The 20,917-nt window shown below is 40.8% G+C and overlaps 2 protein-coding genes across 2 annotated transcripts; both read right to left on the reverse strand.

Annotated features, from left to right (window-relative positions):
- Positions 1-247: 247 nt before the first annotated feature.
- On the reverse strand, positions 248-4,256 carry LY79DRAFT_641766 (potassium/sodium efflux P-type ATPase). Its single transcript, XM_060562356.1, has 3 exons — positions 3,787-4,256; positions 3,056-3,664; positions 248-2,989 (listed from the first exon to the last, which is right to left on the reverse strand). The coding sequence occupies exons 1-3, from the start codon at positions 4,188-4,190 to the stop codon at positions 580-582; spliced, it is 3,423 nt and encodes a 1,140-aa protein (XP_060408914.1). The 5' UTR covers positions 4,191-4,256; the 3' UTR covers positions 248-579.
- Positions 4,257-5,618: 1,362 nt separating this feature from the next.
- LY79DRAFT_569022 (uncharacterized protein) lies at positions 5,619-6,186 on the reverse strand. Its single transcript, XM_060559021.1, has one exon. The coding sequence runs from the start codon at positions 6,155-6,157 to the stop codon at positions 5,849-5,851; it is 309 nt and encodes a 102-aa protein (XP_060408915.1). The 5' UTR covers positions 6,158-6,186; the 3' UTR covers positions 5,619-5,848.
- Between the last annotated feature and the right edge of the window lie 14,731 nt (positions 6,187-20,917).

A 20,917-nucleotide genomic window follows, 5' to 3' on the forward strand; every position in this document is an offset into this window, starting at 1 on the left:
GGCCACGCCAACTTTCTCGTTAGACATGAACAATACCCTGAAGCATGAACAATACCCTGAAGACGCTGAAGACTCCAATCTGCATCAGCAGCAAGTCAGACGTGTAGGAACTTGTGTGCATTGCAGCATAATACTTATTCAGGGCTTATATCGGTCATCACATTATATATGATTTGTGACCAAGCCGGGTTGAGATGATAAGTCATTATTAAGTACAGCATTGACTAAATGGCAAGACTACGTACGGGTCCTCTTGACTTGTTTCATGCGAATTCGCATTCCTCATAAAAAGGCCGGCCAAACAGGCCGCCAACCTGAATCGGATTCTACCCAAATCTCGGTCATGCCCTTTGCCTTTCCTCCCCCCAGAAGCTCGGCCGTCAAAGTCATGGCGTGGAAGTTAGCCTCTAGCTACCACGCTTTTGGTGCAAACAATATTCCTCTACGTGATAGTGGTATCATTTACGCTTCCTTTTGCATAAATAGCAAAAGAACAAAAAGAAAAACGACGAATTCGACAATGCCTCTTTTCTCTCTCTCTTCCTCCATATGACCTGACATCATCAGACAGAAATTTCATCAGACCTTCTCGTTGCTTCTGGTGTGGTTGGGGGGGGAGCCCTCGCCGGTGCGGGTCTCGCCCGAGAGGTTGGTGTTGGTGCGGTGCTGGGAACGGCTGCGGCGGCCGGTCGACTCGCCGGTGTCCCTGCGGCCGAAGGAGTGCCAGCTCTTGAAGGAGCTGAAGGTGATGGTCTTCTTGAAGTCGCGGCCGTCATCCTCGCCGCCCTGGCTGAAGGCGCCCTTGACGACCTGGTGGTCGTCGAGGAGGTTGAAGGTGCGCTTGACGAACTTCCAGGCCTCGACGCCGAAGACGTAGAGGAGGGTGAAGCCGACGACGATTCCCCACTCCCAGGTGATGCCGATGTGCTTGAAGAGGGTGGTGTTGAGGGTCGGGATGTAGATGACGGGGAAGACGGAGAGGGCGCCGATGATGACAGCCCAGAAGAGGAACCGGTTGGAGTAGATGTCCTTGAAGAAGGGGAACTTGCTCTTGCTGTCGGGGTTCAGGGCGAACATGGAGCGGCGCAGGCTCTTGAACTCCCAGGCCGAGATGAGGATGATCCAGGTGAGCTCGGCGAAGACGGCGGCGCGGGCGCGGAAGACTGGCCGGCAGGCCTCGGTGAAGGTCTTGTTGCACTCGCTGCCCAGAGCGCCGCCGTTGGCGCCGTAGACGACGATGATGAAGGTGGCCAGGGTCAGGGCGCCCATGATGATGCCGTAGACGACCATGTCGACGATGATCTGGTTCGTGAAGACGCCGCGCTTCTTGTTCTGGGGGGGCTTGCGCATGACGTCGGCGGCGGCCTGCTCGCGGCCGAGGCCGAAGGCGGGGAAGGACGAGGTGACCATGTTGATCCAGAGAATCTCGAGGGGCGAAATGGGGAAGACGGAAAGGTCGGCGCCGTCGCGGAACGCGAGACCGCAGCAGAGGAGAATGACCTCGCCGACGTTGGAGCTGAGCAGGTGGAGAATGAACTTTTGGATGTTGTCGAACATGCGGCGGCCCTGACGGATGGCGGAGACGATGGAGTTGAACTTATCGTCGGTCAAGACGATCTTGGAGGCCGACTTGGCAACATCGGATCCGGAGCCCATGGCGATACCGACGTCGGCACGGGCCAGGGAGGGGGCGTCGTTGACGCCGTCACCGGTCATGGCCATGAAGGCGTTCCTGCGGCGGAGGGCGTCGATCATGCGCGTCTTTGTGTCGGGGGCGCAACGGGCGATGACCAGGGGCAGCTCAGGCATGGCGTCGATCTCCTCGTCCGTCATCTTGTCAAAGTCGGTGGCCTTCTGGACAATGGACTTGGCGAGAGCGTCGGGCAGGACGCCGAGGTTCTTGGGGATGATGCCGACCTCCTTGGCGATGGCCTTGGCGGTCTCGGGGTGGTCGCCAGTGAGCATGTGGACCTTGATACCGGCGGAGGAGCACTCGGCAATGGACGGCTTAGTCTCACGGCGGGGAGGGTCGTAGATGCCGGCCAGGCCGAGGAGGGTGAGCCCCTGCTCGACCTCAGCGCGCAGCGCGTTCTCCTTCTCCTGCGAGACGTCGGCCTGCTTGGTGGTGAAGTGTCCGTCCCAGCTGCGGTAGCCGACAGCGAGCACACGCTGGCCTTGAGAGGCCAGGTTGTTCATTTGGCTGAGGACCTCTTCCTTGAGCTCCTCGGTGAGCTCGATCCTGTCGTCACCGAAACCGATGTGGCTGCAGAGGTCCAGGATCCGCTCAACGGCACCCTTTGTGAAGACGAGACTGTTCTCAGGGCCCCAAATATCGGAAGCCTCGTCGGTCTGGGGAAGGTCGTAGATGACGGACATGCGCTTGATGGAGCTGTCAAAGGGGAATTCGGCAAGCTGCTTCCAACCGAGACCCTCGAGGGACTTCTTTCCGAGCTTGAAGCGATGGGAGAAGATCTGGAGGGCAATCTCAGTAGGCTCGCCGGTGGTCTGCCACTTGGCCTCTTCCTCATCGTACCGAACAGTGGCCAGGTTGCAGAGGGCGGAAGACAGGAGGAAGGCCTTGAGGCGGGGCGTCATCTCGGCCTCGTTCTCGGCCTCGGGCTCCTTGGCGGGCGGCTTGTTCTGCAGCTTCTCCTCGGGCACGTCGAACTTGAGGACGGCGGCGGAACGCTCTTGGTCGTAGTCGCGCTTGGGAGCCTCCTCGACCTTCTCCTCCTGCTCCTTGGACTCGGAGTAGGTGACGCGGCCTTTAGTCGGATCGTTGGGGCTCTGCGAGTCGCGGACAGTGTAGGTGTGGGAGAAGGGCAGCCAGGCCTTGCGGACAATCATGGCACCCTGGGTCAGGGTTCCGGTCTTGTCGGAGCAGATGTTGGTGACGCCGCCGAGGGCCTCAAGGGCGGAGAGATCTCGGACGACGACGTTGGACTTTCTCATGACAGTCACGGCAACAACCATCGTGATGGTGAGTACACTGTTGCGGTGTCAGAAAAACGGAAAAAACCGACTGAATTGGGAAGTAAAAGAGCCCGAGACTTACGCGACGAGAGATTCGGGAATGATGGCAATACCGAGCGAAACGGCGTAAATGATGACTTCGCCAGTAACGTCGAACTTGTGAGCAGCGAACACGATGATGGCCAGAATAATGGCACAGCCGAAGAGGATGTAAGCCAGGGCGGCGAGCTTCTTCTGCAGAGGAGTACCCTCGGTGAGACCCAAGAACTTGCCGACGGCATCGTAGGTGCGCTTGGTGAGCCCAACGACAGGCTGGCGCTTGCCGTACTTCTTGTAGTTCATGGAGCGGCCAGGCTTGCGAGTCTTCTTCTGTGTAGAGGCGGCGATCTTGCCAACCTCGGTCTGCATGCCGGTAGCGATGACGATGCCGCGGCCACGGCCCTTGCGGACGATGGTGGTGGCGTAGGCGATGTTGAGACGGTCACCGATACCGACCTCACCCTCCTCGGTGGCGGGCTTTTCGCTGCCGGGGACCGTAATGTTGGCTTCGGAGATCTTGTCGACTGGCTGGGCCTCACCAGTCAGGGACTGTTCGTCGCAAGACAGGTTCATGGCCTCAAAGACACGCATATCGGCTGGCACAGTGTCGCCCATCTTAAGTAGAATGATGTCACCGGGGACGACTTCGGCGCTGTTGGGCTGGTCAGCGTGTTTTCGCCAAACAGAATCAAGCAAGATGGCCAAGGGTCAGAAGGGCCACGAAGTTGAAAGTCGGCAGAAGGCTGCGCGTCGCCGGATTGCGTGAAAACTTACTTGGGGATGACCTTTGTCTTTCCGTCGCGCAAAACATTGGCTGAGGGAGCAGAGAGGGTGCGCAGCGCGTCCATCTGCTTCTCGGCGCGGTATTCCTGCCAGAAACCGATCGTAACATTGGCGACAATGACGACGGCGAGAACACCGCCCTCGATGTAGTCGTTGATAGCAAAACTGAGGATCATGGCGAAGAAGAGGACGAGGACCATGGCATTGAACAGCTGTTTGCTGAGAATGGTGTACCATGGCATCGACTCCCCGACCTCGAACTCATTGGGAGGGTATTTTTGTTGCGCTTCCTGGACCTGCTGCGATGACAATCCCTTATCGGGGTCGACTCCGAGCGCCTGGGCGGTCTCTTGGACCGACAGCAGGAAGGGGTGCTTGGGGTAGTCGGTAGACATCGTGTCGTGTCCGGGCTGGCGACGTCGAAAAGGTATTGGCTACTTCCATCCACGAGGGAAGTCTGGTAAGGAGGAAGCTTAAACCAGGTTGGTGAGAGTCAAAAGTAGGTTTGGGTGTCTTTCCACGTGAGGTCAGAACAAAGATTGGCTTCGAGAACCAAGAGGAAGCTTCTACTTCTTCTTCTTCTCTTACTACTGCTGCTGCGTTTGTAGGGTGGAGAAGAAGTTGTGTTTTTGGGTTTGGCAATCTAGACTTTGAGATCGCAGAGGTTTGGGGGGGGGACAAGGCTACCTTTATAGATAGACAGCCGAGAGACTTGTAGACTTAAACCTGTCAAGGTCTAGAAAATTTCGGAGGCTTGTGTTGCGTGGCTCGCAAGGTCATCGGGGTACATAGCAGGAGCAGAAAGAAAGAAACGAAGCCATGAGAGACGCCAAGGTCTGGGCAGATGATAACAGAACACCCCCTCCCCGCCTACTCCACCATCTCCTTGGCGGCCCGCGGGGTGACAAAATGAACCGCCACTCTAACCTGGCTTCCACACTGACCGATTTTCTGCCTCGATATCACCGTTTCGAAGCCGCGAGAGCTGGTGCAGAGCACTGCGAGATACTGACAAGAGCAAGCTCTCGCGTAACGTAAGATTGTCTTCGAGCCAAGTGTATTGCTGTTGGGAGAGGAATACATATTGCTTTGGAGTCTCTGAGGTCTACGTCCTGCGTTCATCTTTTTTGGACTTCAGTAGATAGAACCTTCAACATCTGACCCCGCGGCCCACAACAGCCATGTGAAAGAGGAGCCACATATCTGAGAGTGAGAGCCGAGCGATGGCGGCATTGACTACAATGAGATTCTTCATGTATCTAGGAGTATCCAACAAGACAACTGCCTACAAAACATCTCTCTTGGGGTGCACATAATTAAGGTATTGCCATGCTCCCAAGACACGATATAAGAACGCTGAGAGAGAGTAAGGAGAGGGATAAGAAAAGAACAAACTCAGTCCTGGGTTGCAGCTGGCTACGACTTCGAGCTTAAGCACTGTGAGGTACTTGCGTAATCTATCATGAACATATGCCATTGGATTTTGTCGTGACCTTATAGGTCCTATATAAGGCGTTAGTTGCTGCTCTGCCACTAACGGCGTCGTTTTTAGTATGACAGATTTATAGTTCAGTCAATGGTACTGCATTTCTGTATCCATCGCCTTGTTTACCGTTCGCAAACCGTGATATCGGAGCTACAAAGGCACTGGCTGTGAACGCGTAAGTACAGCGGTTTGGTCCCAAAAGGCTGAAGCAGCCAGTCATTTGAAATACATACGAAGCAAAGCGGAACGCTTTCCGGCGTGGACACGATGAAAAAAGTGCTTCATCTGGCGGCTTCAATGTGGTGTTGTGGTGGGAGCGAGACAGTGAACCTAGGTAGCAAAAGCAGCGAGCTATTCTCCGTTACCCACTCTCGCGTGGACCAAATCCGTTGGTAACACGAAGGGGAGTCCAAGTGCGCAGGGCGGTGGGAATCAAAGGCATTCTGTCATAGTGCTCGACTGCAGGCTGCATGATTGGATACGGATGCTGCTACCAAGAGACGGTATGCATGGAATCGCAACTTGGCTGATGGGTCGAATGGAAAAATGGTGTGCAAAGACGGCTGTTTACGCCAGGGTGCTAAGCCCCTTGGCTTCTTGGCCTTTTTTTTTTCGATGAATATCTTGGGGGGGGGGAGACGGAGTTGGAACCGTTTCCGAGCATTTAGAGAAGAGATGGGGACGGTCCGGTTGAGTGGTGGTTCTCGGGTGACGATGACCTTGGCGGAGCTCTTGGCGGAGGGAAGCGGCGTCGACGGAAGTGGGGCTTTCCCAGAGGGGAGTGGGGAATGGAATAAGGTAGGGTAGGGGGTTACTGGGGAAGGGGGAAGGAGCAACTCTGGATCCGGACCACCTTGGCTTACCTGCTCTTTCCATCAGCTACCTAGGTACCGTGCCCAATTACATAGGTGGGGTAAGACCGAAAGACAAGACGCGGAGGGAGGGAAGGAGGGAAGGAGGAGGAGGAGGAGGAGGAGGAGGAGGAAGGAATGGCGTGGGGAAGACACACAAACGAAACAGTGACAAACACAAACACGCACACGGTGGAGAGAGACTGGAGATAGAGTTGGCATTGGACCGACTTGGCACGGCACGGATAGTTTGGTACGAAAAAGGCGTCTCCGACCTCCGACACGAAATGATGTGATGCGATGCGGGTGAAGGGCGCGTTTGCTTGGCTGTTCCGGTGTCCGGACGGCCAATTGGGCTCACGGGCGTCACAAGCTGCCAAAACAATCCATACCGAAACATACACATGTATAATGTAAGGCAGTCCACCTAGGCACTCCGTAGCGGCCCGGTAAGACAAAGGGACGAACTGATCACCAGGTCTATATAACATGCTAACTACCGACGTGGTGGGTAATCTACCTATGCAAACCATAATGACATGCCGGGATACCCCCTTTCAGCAGCCCAGCAGGATAAATAAATAAAAACCAACTCGACTGCCAAGCATGCGTACCGAAAGTAAGAGATAGTCAACAAGCAAACTGTAAACTGAGAATTGAGTGCCGGCCTGCCAGCCCGTACTATGACGGCAACAAACGCACACACAATCCTTGCAACTGGCCAGTGACATCATTGGCCGCCTCTTGGCGAATAAGGTTATTTGATGCGGTGCGCCAATTAGACATACGCAGTACAGGTACGGAGTACATGGCATGACAAGATGGATGATGTCGGCTGCGCCATTGGGCGGGGCGTGAACCATCACGTGTCATCGCACCTGCTTCACAGCGAGGGGCACAGGCCTTTTTGCATTTTTCTGTGGGAACTCGAGGCCTATCTGTATTGTGTGATTGGCTGTGGCTTCCCTTGGTCTTTCGACTCCTTCCCTGTTGGCTCTTGCCTTTGGCCCCTGTCGCCTTCCCCTCAGCGTCGGTTTGTAGCGGCTGGAGGTACCTTGCCAGCCAAGATGCACAGCCCAGGTACTTGCGCAGCTTAACGGGCACGCCGCAATTGCACTGCTGCACGATATACGGCGGACTGTAGCGTGTCTTGGCTTCTATGGAAGAAAAAAGAAGAGAAAATATGCCCACAGCGACTACTGCTATTTGGCTGTTTGCGTTGCACCGACCGTATCATACACTCTACTAGTGTAGGTACGGTAGGTAGGTACCTATCCAAGGTAGGTAGGTACATCCCGACTTGTCGCACTTACGCTGGCTGCAGAAAATGGAACAATTCTCGGCTTCGTCTCAACAAAAACAGCCTCCCAAATAACAACAGCAACAATACCCCGACCTCTTCGTCCTTCTCTGTACACGCCTCTCATATGCCCAACTCCAGCATTTCCGCCCCGGGCGCCATGCCGAAGCCAAACATCTTTTACCGACTCACAGGGGAGCTCGCTCCCTGAAGGGTTGAGAGGCTCTACACTTCGACATCTCCCCGACTTCTCCCAGGCCCCTACCTGTTACGTAGAAGTGCACACATAAACCACCCACCCACCTATTTAGGGTAGATAGGTACGGATGTACCAACAACGTTTTGATATCACGTGTACGCGTCAGCTGACCTGTCTTTTTCGCAAGGAATATGTATACATGATGGTCGCTACCAAAGGCTATAACGACACCACCCATTCACCCATGTTGACTCATCACAACACCGAGAGAGAGCGAGCATCGCGTTCCGCCGGCGGAGCGATCGCTCAACTCCGTCCGCTGCCAAGACTTCACCTTGACCAACACCAATCACCAATCGGCCGCGCACACTCGCACACAACACCCAAATACGCCCCCATGAACTCATGTGTGTACAGCCACAGAAGGCATACGCTATCACTAGTGCAACGCCGTTGCCCACACAGACAAGACGAGGCAGAGCGCAATCGGCCGGTCGGCGCGAGCGATGCAGGAAGAGACATCTCCAAACTCCGGACAGCCAACACCTAACGATGGTCTCCGTATCGAACCCCTTTTCCAGGGAAGGCGTTGATGGAGGGATGGCCAGACGAAAGAGAGCAGCCCTGTATTGCTCCGATATCCCAAATCAAGACAAAATGCATTTGTCTCTTCCGAGCAGTGGAAAACTGCGCATGCGATAGACACACGACCCATCGCTCTCGACGGTCCTGCTGCGGCGCGATGTGCGTGTGCCTCGTATAGAAACGGTGGCTAACCCACCGATTGCGACTCCGTTTGCGCCGGCTCTACTTGGCACACCTTGGCAGCTCTTGTCCTATGGCTCAACAACGTTGGCCTGACTCCAACGCGGGATGACGATCGCTGGGGAGGAGACTGGGGCCCGGGGCCAGACATTCCAGACTCCAGAAGTTCCCCGCCACCCGCCAGGGTGCCCATTCAACACACTATACCACTCCGCCGTCCAATTGACCATTCGTGGCCGTTCTCTACGCTCTCCAAGGTATGTCTCTCTGTCTCCCTTTATCAGCAACATCCGCGGGACATAACTGCTATGGGTGGGTTCAAAAAAGCGACCGGGATACCCGTCGGCGCAGGCTATACGGCGAGCGGATGAAAAAGACAAATTCCATCGCCCATAGAGGGGCACGCCGGCGATCCAAACGCGATGCTGATCCCGTCCGGCGCCCGTCCTCGCGCTCACCCCCTTCCTCATGCGAAACGAAGCATCGCTCCCGGCGGCTAAAGAAAAAAAGAAATCATTTTCGATCGACTTACCCCGTCACAACTGTTTTGCAACCACTGTATCCGCGAACGCCCCTCGATCCGATCTCAGTTCCTGCCGGTTTCCGGTATCCTTCACCCTGCTCAACTTTGACACCGTCATAATCTTGCCGGTGGAGTCGCCAAGCGCTTGGTCTCTCGCGACCGCGCAAGATGGTGTGGACCCGGCCAAGTGGCGTAGGATGTTCAACCCAGGAAAACGCCCCTCCGTTTCCTCTTCCTCGGTTTCTAGGCTATCGGCTCGCTCGCTCAGGTCAGAAGAGGTGAGAAACACCACCAGCTCTGGGTTGTACGTTCTTAGCCAAGATTCTTTTTCTGCGCCAAGGCGTTGTCTGTTCGCTATGGTCCCCTGATTCTTCTTCGCCGTCCGACGCTTGGGTCTGATCCTGTCCAAGGAATGCCTCGTGAAGGGCGATGAATACAGATTCTGCTCACTAAGCGTTCGGTGCCGTCACCTTGCACTACCGGCTTTCGCCCCGAACCAGCCCCTCGGGGCCGCTTGACGTGTTCGCCGTCGTCAGACCATCTCAGGCACGCCAGGCTACGGTGGCTGCTACCCGGTAGTGTAAATTAACATCGCCTTCTAGAGGCTACTACACCAGACACGCTTGCGACAATTTTTGGGTAGTCAAGAGAAACCGCCCAGTGGCTACACGTCGCCGGGCGGCTGCAAACAGCTGTGATGCACACCACACCACAAAAACGTGCCTGCAACGATGATCAGTCCTGGCATAGTATCCTAAGCCCTCACCTATCCGTCTTACCCGTCTTGTCTCTGTCTCGTGCTTCTGCCGCTCCACGCAAGGCTTGACTTTTGCTTGTTTTAATTCCTCCATGATCCTGAGTTACGGCACCATGCATGCACCCGAGTCTTGGATGATGGCATCGGCCCCATTTCCAGAGAACCCTTCTTTCTCTACCGGCCTCGCAGGTTACGGGGATGCTCATGCAGAAAGCCCATCTTGGCTTCGAGGCTTGGCCGTGACGCCGTCATCTCACAGGCGAGGCGGGATAAAATAAAACCGGCCTTTGGGATCTTGATCCGGTCAAGGAGGCGAGGAGAGGGGGGGGCCTAGGCCCTGATTCCTCAACTTTCTTTTTGCGTTAACGCCCTCCTCTCTACCAACGAGTCCCATGAATTCTTGTTCCTCTTGTGTCTTTTTTCTTGGCCTTGGCGATGCTAACCAACAGCCGTACTTGACGTTGCTGTACTAGCTCTTTGCCAAGATCGGGGGCGATCTGCTGAAACGGTGTTAAAAGAAGAACGCCCTCTTCGCCCGCGGGATCGCCATCTCAGGGTTCCTCTCTCTGTCTCGCCACACCTGATTTGTTGACAGGTCCGAGATACCGGAGCATTGTAGATTCCCGAGATTATGAGATTGCCATTGGTCTTTGCGTCGGGGGGGCCAAACTTCGGCCGAGAGTATTGATTGAGTAACGATATCAGGGTCGATTAGCCGGCCGAACTTACACGGGTTGGCGGAGATGAACCCGAGAGGCAGGTTGCTCTGTGGATGTTCCCGATTGCCCTATCCATTGAGTGTTGAGACACTTCATCATCTTGGTTATCATGCTGGCGGGAATGGCAACATCGTAAACTATGGGGTAATATTGCTCAAGTACGTGATTTGTAACTTGTAAATTGGGGATAGCTCATCAGTCATGACCCCCGTCGATACTGTCACAAACCCTCTTGAACCAGATCTAGTCACTCCCTGAGTCCCTGTGTCTTCCAACCCGTAGATCTAGTATTGGCAGAATTGGTAGTTTGGAGACACTCTCCTCAACCTCAGCAACAAACAAGTTAGACGGAAGCTATTGACTACTCACGACAGCCGTTCGATGGGTCAGCTTATATGACCTTGACACACCGATCAAAGTCTATGTTAGAATGGATCTTGGCAGCGCATGCACGCGTCTGGCGACGGCTGCGATCAACCACAGCAAACGCACAAGAGGCATATCACCATACGACCTGGGGCTCTCCTTGGTGAAATGGATTCTGATGCCGTTCTAAGGTTGAGACTGATCTACGGTGCTGTGCGTCGGGTCACAACTACCGCGTGCCGAGAGCCAGACTACGAATAAGAACCGCGTCAATTGTAGGAAAAGTCTGGGCAAGGAAACAACGTTTGTGCTTGCCTAGGTGATCTCATCCTGTCCAACAAATAGTGCAGTCCCTCAAAGTCTTTCATCGACACTGATGTCTGTACTGCATAATGACGTAGTGTTGCCATCGAACATGCTCCAGATGGCATTTGCGATTGTTGTGCGAAGATGACGAGCTGTCGAGATGTTCTGGGCTATTATTCTTCCGCATTAGTCTTCCGAATCCCCGGGACGGCCATTGCACATTGAGCATGAGCGTACCAGATTCCTCGACTGCAGAAGCCCCCCTCCCCCCAGCCAAGCCGTTACACGCACGCCGCGGAGATCCGAGCAGTGTGAGCCCGTGCGATGTTTTTGTTTTAACCTTTCCACCACCGGTTGCCCTATGCGCACTTGTAGAGTTTGTTATGTGCCGAACCGAGGGAAGAAGGAAAAGGCATTGTGGTTTGGTCTACACAACCTACCGGGCCATATGTCATACAGGCCATCAAGAACCGGCCCCGTCTTAACTATCGTCGTTCAGGTGTTATGGACCCCTCGGTTCTTGAACCAAACTACAGTCCCAAGCTTCTTCACCCACATGTGATCATCGCTGATGCCGCCGGTGCATCGGGGTTCGCGTCGAGATGTGAGTTGAGGCGGTGCCTTCGGCGACGTCAGCTCTGCTGATGATATCCTTGGAATTCCAGCTCGATCGTTGCAAGGGTAAGCCCAGTTCTAGTCCTTACCGAAGAAGTGGTTGACACTACTTGTCTAAAGCCCATTAGGGGTATCGTTCTGTCCCTACCAGGATGGGGCCTACGACTTCTCCCGCTCGCAGTCGGGTTGAATTGAGAGATGAATTCATTTTCTAGCAAATTCAGGGTCGAGTCTCTGGTTATCGTCATTGATGTGGCTCAATGGCAGGTTTGACTTAACACACCTTCACAGCCCTCATCCATCCGATCGTGAGCAAGCTTGGTGGTATGACGTACACCGGAAGCACCGGTAATCTGCCAGAAGCCGGGTCTTTTCTGGTCAAGGGAGAGTAATTCGGCTTCCAAAGAGATATTCCATGGTGCAATACGACCCTTATTCCATTGCACGAGAATCGATATTTCCTTAACGTGACCCTAGTTGACAAACGAAATCCTAGTGTTGCAATGTTGACCATTGCGGATAAATATTAGAGTTATCAGGTTAACCCTAATAACTTATTACCAGCAAATCCTTGGATATTTAGCTATAGATTCTCTAAGGATTCATAGGTAATAAGTTAGTTATTTAACTAACTAACCTATAATAATTATCCTTCTTTTCTTTATATATAATAGAGAACTATAGTTACCCTCTATTATTTATTAATTACTACTAATATATATAGTTAACTATATTAACTTATCCTTTAGTATTACTAATACTAATTAGTAGTTAACTTTACTATTAACTATATAGGTTAACTTTACTATCTAAACTATAGATTAGTAAAGACTATAAGAAAAAGTAATTATTACTAGTTAATTATTTATACACCTAGAGTAAGTAAAGACTAAAAAATACCTCTATAAATACCTTTACTATAATATTATACTAATTACTTATTATAATAAGTTAATTAATAGATCTATAACTAGTCCCTTTAATTAGTAGAAACCTTGTTAATTTATATCTATTATATAAGCTTTATTACCTTTAGAGAAGTACTTTTAACTATAAAAAACCTTTTACTTTATATACCTATAGCTAACTAGTAATTATTTACTATATCTTATTTATTATAAGCTTTTTAGCTTAATAACTTTTTTTTTATATATACCTTTTTTTACTAACTAATAGTATTAATAAGTTATTAATATAATAGCCTATTATTTCTCTTCTTTTTACTAACTAATAGTGTTAATAAGTAGCTAATATAATAGCCTATTGTTTTTCTTTAAGTTATTTATCTATAAGAGTATGTTTTTTTTTAGCTGTCTATACTACTAGTAGTAATCCCTCTAATAAATATATATACCTTTTAGTCTACTAAAAGAAACGCCTATATTTAAGAGGTTATTAAGCTAATAAAGAATAATAGTAAATAATACTATACCTATAAGTAAAAGACCTAAGCTAAGATAAGTAAATAAAATAAGCTTATAAATAAGTAAAGCTTATAGGTTACTATACTTTTACTTATAAGATAATAAAAAAAAGAGATTTATAGTAAATATAATATACTACCTAATATAGTAAAAAAGATAATAGTAATAAATAATATTATTACTATACTTTTTACCCTTATATAGTATATTCTTTTATACTAATAAAGAAAAGATTATATTATAAGGTTACTAACTAACCTTATAGAGAAGTAATAATCTTTTATACTTAATACTATTATTATATTTTACTTTAGTAAATCTAAGTATAATAACTACCTTAGTAGTAAATTACTTTACTATATATAAGAAGACCTTACTAACTAGCTTATTAGTAACTTTAAGGCTATTAACTTAAAGGTCTTAATAAGTCTATATAACTTCTTTATTAACTATAGAGTATAAGTTAACTATAGTAAATACCTATTAATTACTTAATATATATTTAATACTCTTTAATAAGAGGAAAGTACTTACTAGACTAATAAAATAATTACTATTATTAAAAGATTATTATATAACTTTAGAGAATACCTTAAAAACTTTAACTTTATTAAAGATATTAAAGGCTATAAGATAATTATATATAAAGTAAAAATAGTTAAAGTATACCTATTACTAGTAACTAGCTACTAAACCTTTTATAATAACTTAACCTTTACTTTACTACTACTTATATTAACACTAAAACCTTATATAATAGCTAAAATTAATAGCCTTTATATAATAACTACTATACTACTATAGAAGCTTTTATTAACTATAGTAATATTAATAGTAATATTAAGGCTAACACTAAAGTAAATAAGTATTAGTTTTTTTTACTAATTAACTAATAAGATATCCTAAGTTTATAGTATTATAAAGTGTAGAAAAGTGTAGTTAATTAGTAGTTATTAATAGTTAACTAGTTAATAAGGTAAAGTAAAAGTATAAGTGTAGTAGTACCTTTATATATAGGCAAAGGTAAAGGATTCTACTAGTAAGCAGTGTATTATATAACCTACTACCTTTAGCTATATTACCTATATACTAACACTAGTAACTTTCTTATGTTATAAAAGTCACTAGTGCTCTTATTCCTCCTAAAAAGCCTAAAAATATAATAAAAACAAGAAGAGCAAAAGTATTATACTTTTTATAGTTATATACTACTATAAATTTATTTATCTATTGCCTAGTAGAAGTAGGCTTATACTATCTTGTTTAAGTATATTCTTTTTTAACTATAGCTATTAGAGGTATATACCTACATTAAATAAATTTAACTACTATTAATCTATATAGTTTATATAACCTATTTTCTTCTCTAAGTGCCTATTATCCTATATTTTATTATTCTTATTATTTTCTATTATATTTATATAACTTATCCCTTTATCTATATCTTTACTTTATTATAAAAGATAAGACTCTTAAGTGCTTAGTTTAAGAAGGACTTTATAAACCTATTAGTAAGGTTATTATTACTATAGATATATTATATCTTAAAGAGCTTATATTACTTATATAATTATTATAGTACTATAATATTAATTATTAAGTGCTTTTTATAGGTAGTACTTAACTTTACTATACACTTATATAGTAAGTATAAGTTAGTATAAGTAATAGTAAAGATTAATAGGTTACTAAGCTTATTTACTACTATTATAATAGTTATAGAAAGAGTATATACTATATTAACACTTATAACTATACTATAGACTTCTAATATAAGAACACTTTATATTACTTATTTAGATTTAGTTAATAAAAAATAAAGAATATTACTATAAAGAGTAAACTTACCTTACTTATTATTAACCTCTTTATTAGTAAGAAAGATAATAAATTTTAACTATAAAGTTAAGTTATAATTATTAGTAAAAGATTTATTAATAAATATAAAGAGCTTTATATTAAGTAAGTTAAAGGGAATAAAGGTAAAGCTATAGTTAAGTATATTTATTTACTACTAGATTCTCTAGTTAAGTTACTAAATAGCTTTATTATTAGGCTTCTTATACTAGGCTATAGTAGATAGGTTAAAGTATACTTTAGGCTAATAAATAAAAGTAATATATACTCCTTAAGTATACTACTAGATATAGTCTTACTAGGCTATAAGTAATTTCTTATTAATAAGTCTTAGCTTTATAATTTAGCCTTTCTAGTAAAGTATAATAGAGGTATTTTTAGCTAAAGTTAAGGAGATAATCCCTTTATTAAACGCTAAAGGTTTATTTTTTATAAGTAAAATTTTCTTTTTTATAAAAAGCTTTACTTTAGTAAGCTTATTATTCTTATAGTTAAAAAAATTAACACTAGTTAGGCTAATTATATTATCTATTTATATCTTAATTATTATAAAGTTAAGGTTTTTTATAAATAAAAGGAGTAAGTATAGGTTATATAAAGTAGTAACTATATTAAGCTTTTTTTAGTAGTAGTAGTTATATATTACCTACTAATAAGTACTTACTTTAGTAAAGCTATATAATAGCTTTACTACCTTTATAATAGTACCTTAAGGGTATTAATTATAGATCTAAAGGGGAAGTTATATATAGATAGTATAGTTAAGTTATAAAGTTAACTATATATAGGCCTACGTTATATCCTATAGTAATATTACTTTACTATTAGCTATAAAGAATAAAGTAAGTATAAGAATTATATACTAGCTAGCTCTCTAAATTATAGATAACTAAACTAGTAAGGTTTTTTTACTATTATTACTATAACCTTATACTATAAGTTATAATTTCTTATATAGCTTATTATTTTTACCTTTAACTTTATTAATAAGGCAAAATTTAAAGATATAGCCTTAGTAAATAAAAGGGTTATATATAATAATCTTAAATATACTATAGTTAATAAGGCCTTAGATTTTACTTTTTCTTAACTATTTAAAGGGCTTACTAGGCGTAGTAATAATACCTTAGTTATATAGTTATTATATAAGGGCTAAGTTAGCTTCTTCTTTAGTAGAGAGAAAGGTAGTAAGGAGAGGTTTATTTATTTCCTATAGTAGTATATTAACTAGAGTCTTATATAGTTACCTATAGGTATACTATAGAGAAGAAAGGTTACTATTTATATAGGTTTTCTTATTTTATAGTAATAATAATAGTATTCTTTATATATTTACTAGTATAGTTAGTATCTATAGGTTAGTTAGGTTAAGGATTTATATTAATAGGCTTACTTATTTTTTCTTAGTATAGTAAGGTTTAACTAAAGTAAAATAGAAGTTATATAGGCTATTAATATTAATAGTATAGTCTTACTATTAATAGATAGTAGGTAGTATAGGCTAGACTACTTACCTTTTTTACGCTATACTATACCTTACTACCTAATAGTAGGTCCTTAATAGTAAAGGTATCTAGGCTATTATATACCTTAAGAGCCTTATAAACTAGTGTATTATATAACTCTTATAGAGGTTATTAGTAGCCTTTTAGATAATAGCTACTATTAGATAATATTAAGTAAAAAGTAAAGTTAGTAGTTATATAAAGGTAAGCACTAAATACTAAGAGGGTTAGTATAAGGCTATTAAGGCCTATAGTGTTATTAACTACTTAACTATACTCTAAAGGATAAATTTATAGTTAGTAGTTAAGTACTTTTATATATAATTTTATAGGCCTATTAGAGTACTATATAGTATTATTTAACCTTTTTAACACTATAGTATACCTTAATAAGATAATCTTAACTTTAATACTATTATATAGGCTTTATATAAAAATTTAGTTATAGTAAAGTTTTACTTATATTAGTAATAATCTAGTCTAGAGGTCCTTAGTAGAATTAATCTAGTAGTAATAAAGTGCCTCTATATAGTCTTTATAGAAATATTATAAAGAAAGTATACTATATTAAAGGTAGTTATAGTATTAATAATATAAAGAACTAGTTAGTTACCTTTAAGTATATAACGTTAATAATAACCTTATAGTTAAAAAATAGTTATTATATAAGTAAATTTAAATTATAAAGGTGCTTCTTATAAAGCTAGTAGTAATAGTAGTATTTAGTTAAGTGCTTAATAGCCTTAACTTAACCTTATAACTAGCCTTATAAAGAACCTTATAAAGATAGTAGACTAATAGGTACCTAAATTATTAGTAAAGTTATTATAACTCTATATTAGTTAAGTAATAACTAGTAAGGCTATATTTAAGTAGGCTAAGAAGTATCTATAAATCCTTATTTTTATATAACTAGTACTATAATATTACCTTATTAAAGGTATTTATAAGGTTATTAAAGTAAATAAGTAGTTAATCTATATTTACTAAGTAAAGTAAAAAAGTATATTTATAAGTATTATATAAAAGGTAATAGGCCTAAATAGTATACTAACTATAATAGTACTCTTTAAGTAAATAGTATTACTACTACTAAACTAGATCTTTACTTAGCTAGTAGTAGCTATATTAATAGTTACTAATAGTTAAATCTATATAATATAGTTACTTATAAGTAACTAGTAGTAGAAAAGGTTACTATACCTATATTAGTAAAATACCTTAAAAGGTACCTAATAAGTAATAATTAATATAAAAAAGGTAGCTAATCTAATAATACTATACTAAGGTTATCCTTTATTAACTAGTAATAGATAGCTTAGTTAGCTAGGCTAAAGGTAAGCTTATTACTACTAAAGGTAGTACTACTAAAGAATATAGTAAAGGTATAAAAGGTATTACCTTTTAGTTTATTTTTACTGCTTTTAAGAGTATAGTTACCTTAAAGGTAGTAACTAAGGTCTTTATTATTATCTTTATTACCTTTTTCTTTTATAAGTAACTACCTTTATAGCTAGTAAGAAAGGTTTAATATATAGTTAGTAAAAGTCTTTTACCTAGTAGTTATTTTTAAATTATTAATATATTATATTATTATTAGTAGTATATTTTATTAACTAATAACTAGCTTATAGTAATATAGTACTTCTTAGTATTATAGTTACTATTATTATTACTATAATAGTTACTATTACTATAGTTATTACTAAATTACTAGTTATACCTTAGCTATAGTAGTATAGTTAACCTAGTATTAATTATTAAGGTCTACCTAGTACTAGCTAACCTTATTATTATATTTTATTATAGTACTTACTAATAACTATAGTTAGTTATAGACTTCTTCTAATATAGACACTAATTAAATAAGTATAATTTATACTTATAAACTCTAGAATAAGTATTTAATAGCTAAGATTAAAGGACTTTATTATTATAGTAGCTATTAGGTAGTACTTATTAGATAAAAGTAAGTTTATTAATAAGCTTCTTAAGTACTTTAAGCTTACTTTTCTTAAGGTTATTATATATAATATAGTAAAAGGTAGTATTTTACTACTTAGTAAAGTATATCTAAATAGCTTTAGGGCTCTTAAAGTAAGCTCTTATTTAGGTAACTATAGTAGTAAGGTCTTAGATATTCTACTACTAATTTAGGTAAAATAAAAAGTAAAAGCCTTACCTTTAAGTATTAATAAGAAGGCTAATACTATTTAGTGTCTCTTAATACTAATTTTACTATAGTTATTATAAAATAAGTTTAACTTAATATTAAATATATTATATATTTACTAGTATACTTAGATTTATTAGTAATAATCTTAGTTAAGGTACCTAATTACTAAGAAAAGATAGTTACTAGTAGTACTATTCTTAATTAGTAGTAGCTATCTTATGCCTTAAGGTTCTATAGATTAGTGTATAAGTAATAAAAGGTTTTACTATAATTAATAATAAGTAAAGAAAAATAATAGACTATTACCTTATTAAGATAGTCCTTATATTAAGTTATATAAAGAAGTAGTAAATCTTATATAAATTAAGTCTACTATAGTAATACTAGGGTTTACTACTTTTACTAATATAACTTTTATACTTATTTATTAAGTTAGGCCTATATTATTACTAGTTATTACTTAAGGTTTATAAATATTACTAGGCTTTATTTAGTTATATAGGTAATAGGTTACTATTACTATTTTTACTTATACTACTCTAGGCTAATATAACTATATTAGATATTATTTAAGAAGCTATTATATATTTTAATAAGCTATTAAATATTACTAACTTATACTATACCTTTTTAACTTCTTTATTTATCTAAATATAAAACTTATTATTATTAATAATATAATAAGGTATAAGTAATTTATTAATAGTCTTTAGGTATAAAGACGCCTTAGTTAAAAAGGAAGTTATAAAAAATTAATAGTAGTGTTTTACTAGTAGCACTAAAGAGGCTTTATCTTATCTATTAAAGTAATATTAAAAGTCCCTCTAGAGCTTATAACCTATAAGGTATATTTAGCCTATTTAGCTATATAATAGGTAAAGTAAAAGTAAATAGTAAAAGGGTCTTACTTATTAAGAAGGATTTCTTAGCTATACTTCTTATAGTTAATATATCTTACTATAAAGGTAGGCACCTTAGGGTATAAGGTACTACTAATTAACTTATTATAAGGTTATTATTAAGGTTAATTAGTAGTAATTACTATATAACTTTTATAGTAGTAATTAAGTAGTAAGTTTTCTTCTTAATATAACTTATACTTATAAGTCTAGATAGTGCTAGGTTAGTTTTATATATATAAGGTAAATAAAGATAGTTTTTTAAAGAGGTAAATATAAAATAAAAAAAAGTTAAATAAGGTAGTAATTATTACTACTTAAGTATTCTTTTTAATAGCACTATAGTTAGTATAGAAGAGTTTCTTGCTTATTAAAGAGGTTCTAATAGTGTAATAGACACTATAGTGTTTCTTTAGAGGTAAAGTAGCCTTAATAATACTTAACTTAGTTAGTAGTCTACTAGGTTATAGTAGGCTAAGTAAACTCTATAATAGTAAGCCTTATTAATTACTAGTTATTAGTAATAATTAACTATTAATTAATATTAGTTTTTTTACTAATTAATAATAAGATATCCTAAGTTTATAATATTATAAAGTTAAGAAAGGTAGTTAATTAGTAGTTATTAATATTAACTAGTTAATAAGTAAAGTAAGTATAAGTATAGTAGTACCTTTACGTATAGGCAAAGGTAAAAGATTCTACTAGTAGGCAGTATATTATATAACCTACTGCCTCTAGCTATATTACCTATATACTAACAATAAGTAACCTTATAAAGATATACTTTAATAACTAGGCTATAAAATATACTAGTAGCTAGTATAAGACTATTAACTTAAAATTACTGTTATTCTATAACCTTTATGTCTAGGTATATATAATATAAGACTACTATAGAGTAGTAATTTAAGTAATACTCTAAGATAAACTACAAGAGTATTACACTTTTACCTTCTACTAATAAGTAAGTAATTTTAACACTTTAATAGTAAAGCTTAAAAAATAATTTAAAGGTAATAAAGTACACTTAGCCTATATTACTAAGCTTTATTATATATTATTTAACTTAATTACTTATAAAAACTATAGTAAGAATAAGCTTAAGATCCTTAAGTTACTTATTAAAAAGGTTACTAAACTAGTTAAGGTAACTACTTATAATAGTTTACCTAAGGATAAGGATTATTATAAGTACCTTATTACCTATTACTATAGTATACCTAAGTACACTATAGCTTTTTTTAACTTACTAGCTATATTCTATAGCCTTTATATATAACTATATAATAAAGTAATAAATACTTTACTTTACTATAAGCTACCTATATAATACCTTATAAATAAATCTACTATAGAGGATAAGTAATTTTA

Source organism: Colletotrichum navitas (genome assembly GCF_030913465.1).
Source record: "Colletotrichum navitas strain CBS 125086 chromosome Unknown LY79scaffold_96, whole genome shotgun sequence".
Classification (NCBI taxonomy): domain Eukaryota; kingdom Fungi; phylum Ascomycota; class Sordariomycetes; order Glomerellales; family Glomerellaceae; genus Colletotrichum; species Colletotrichum navitas.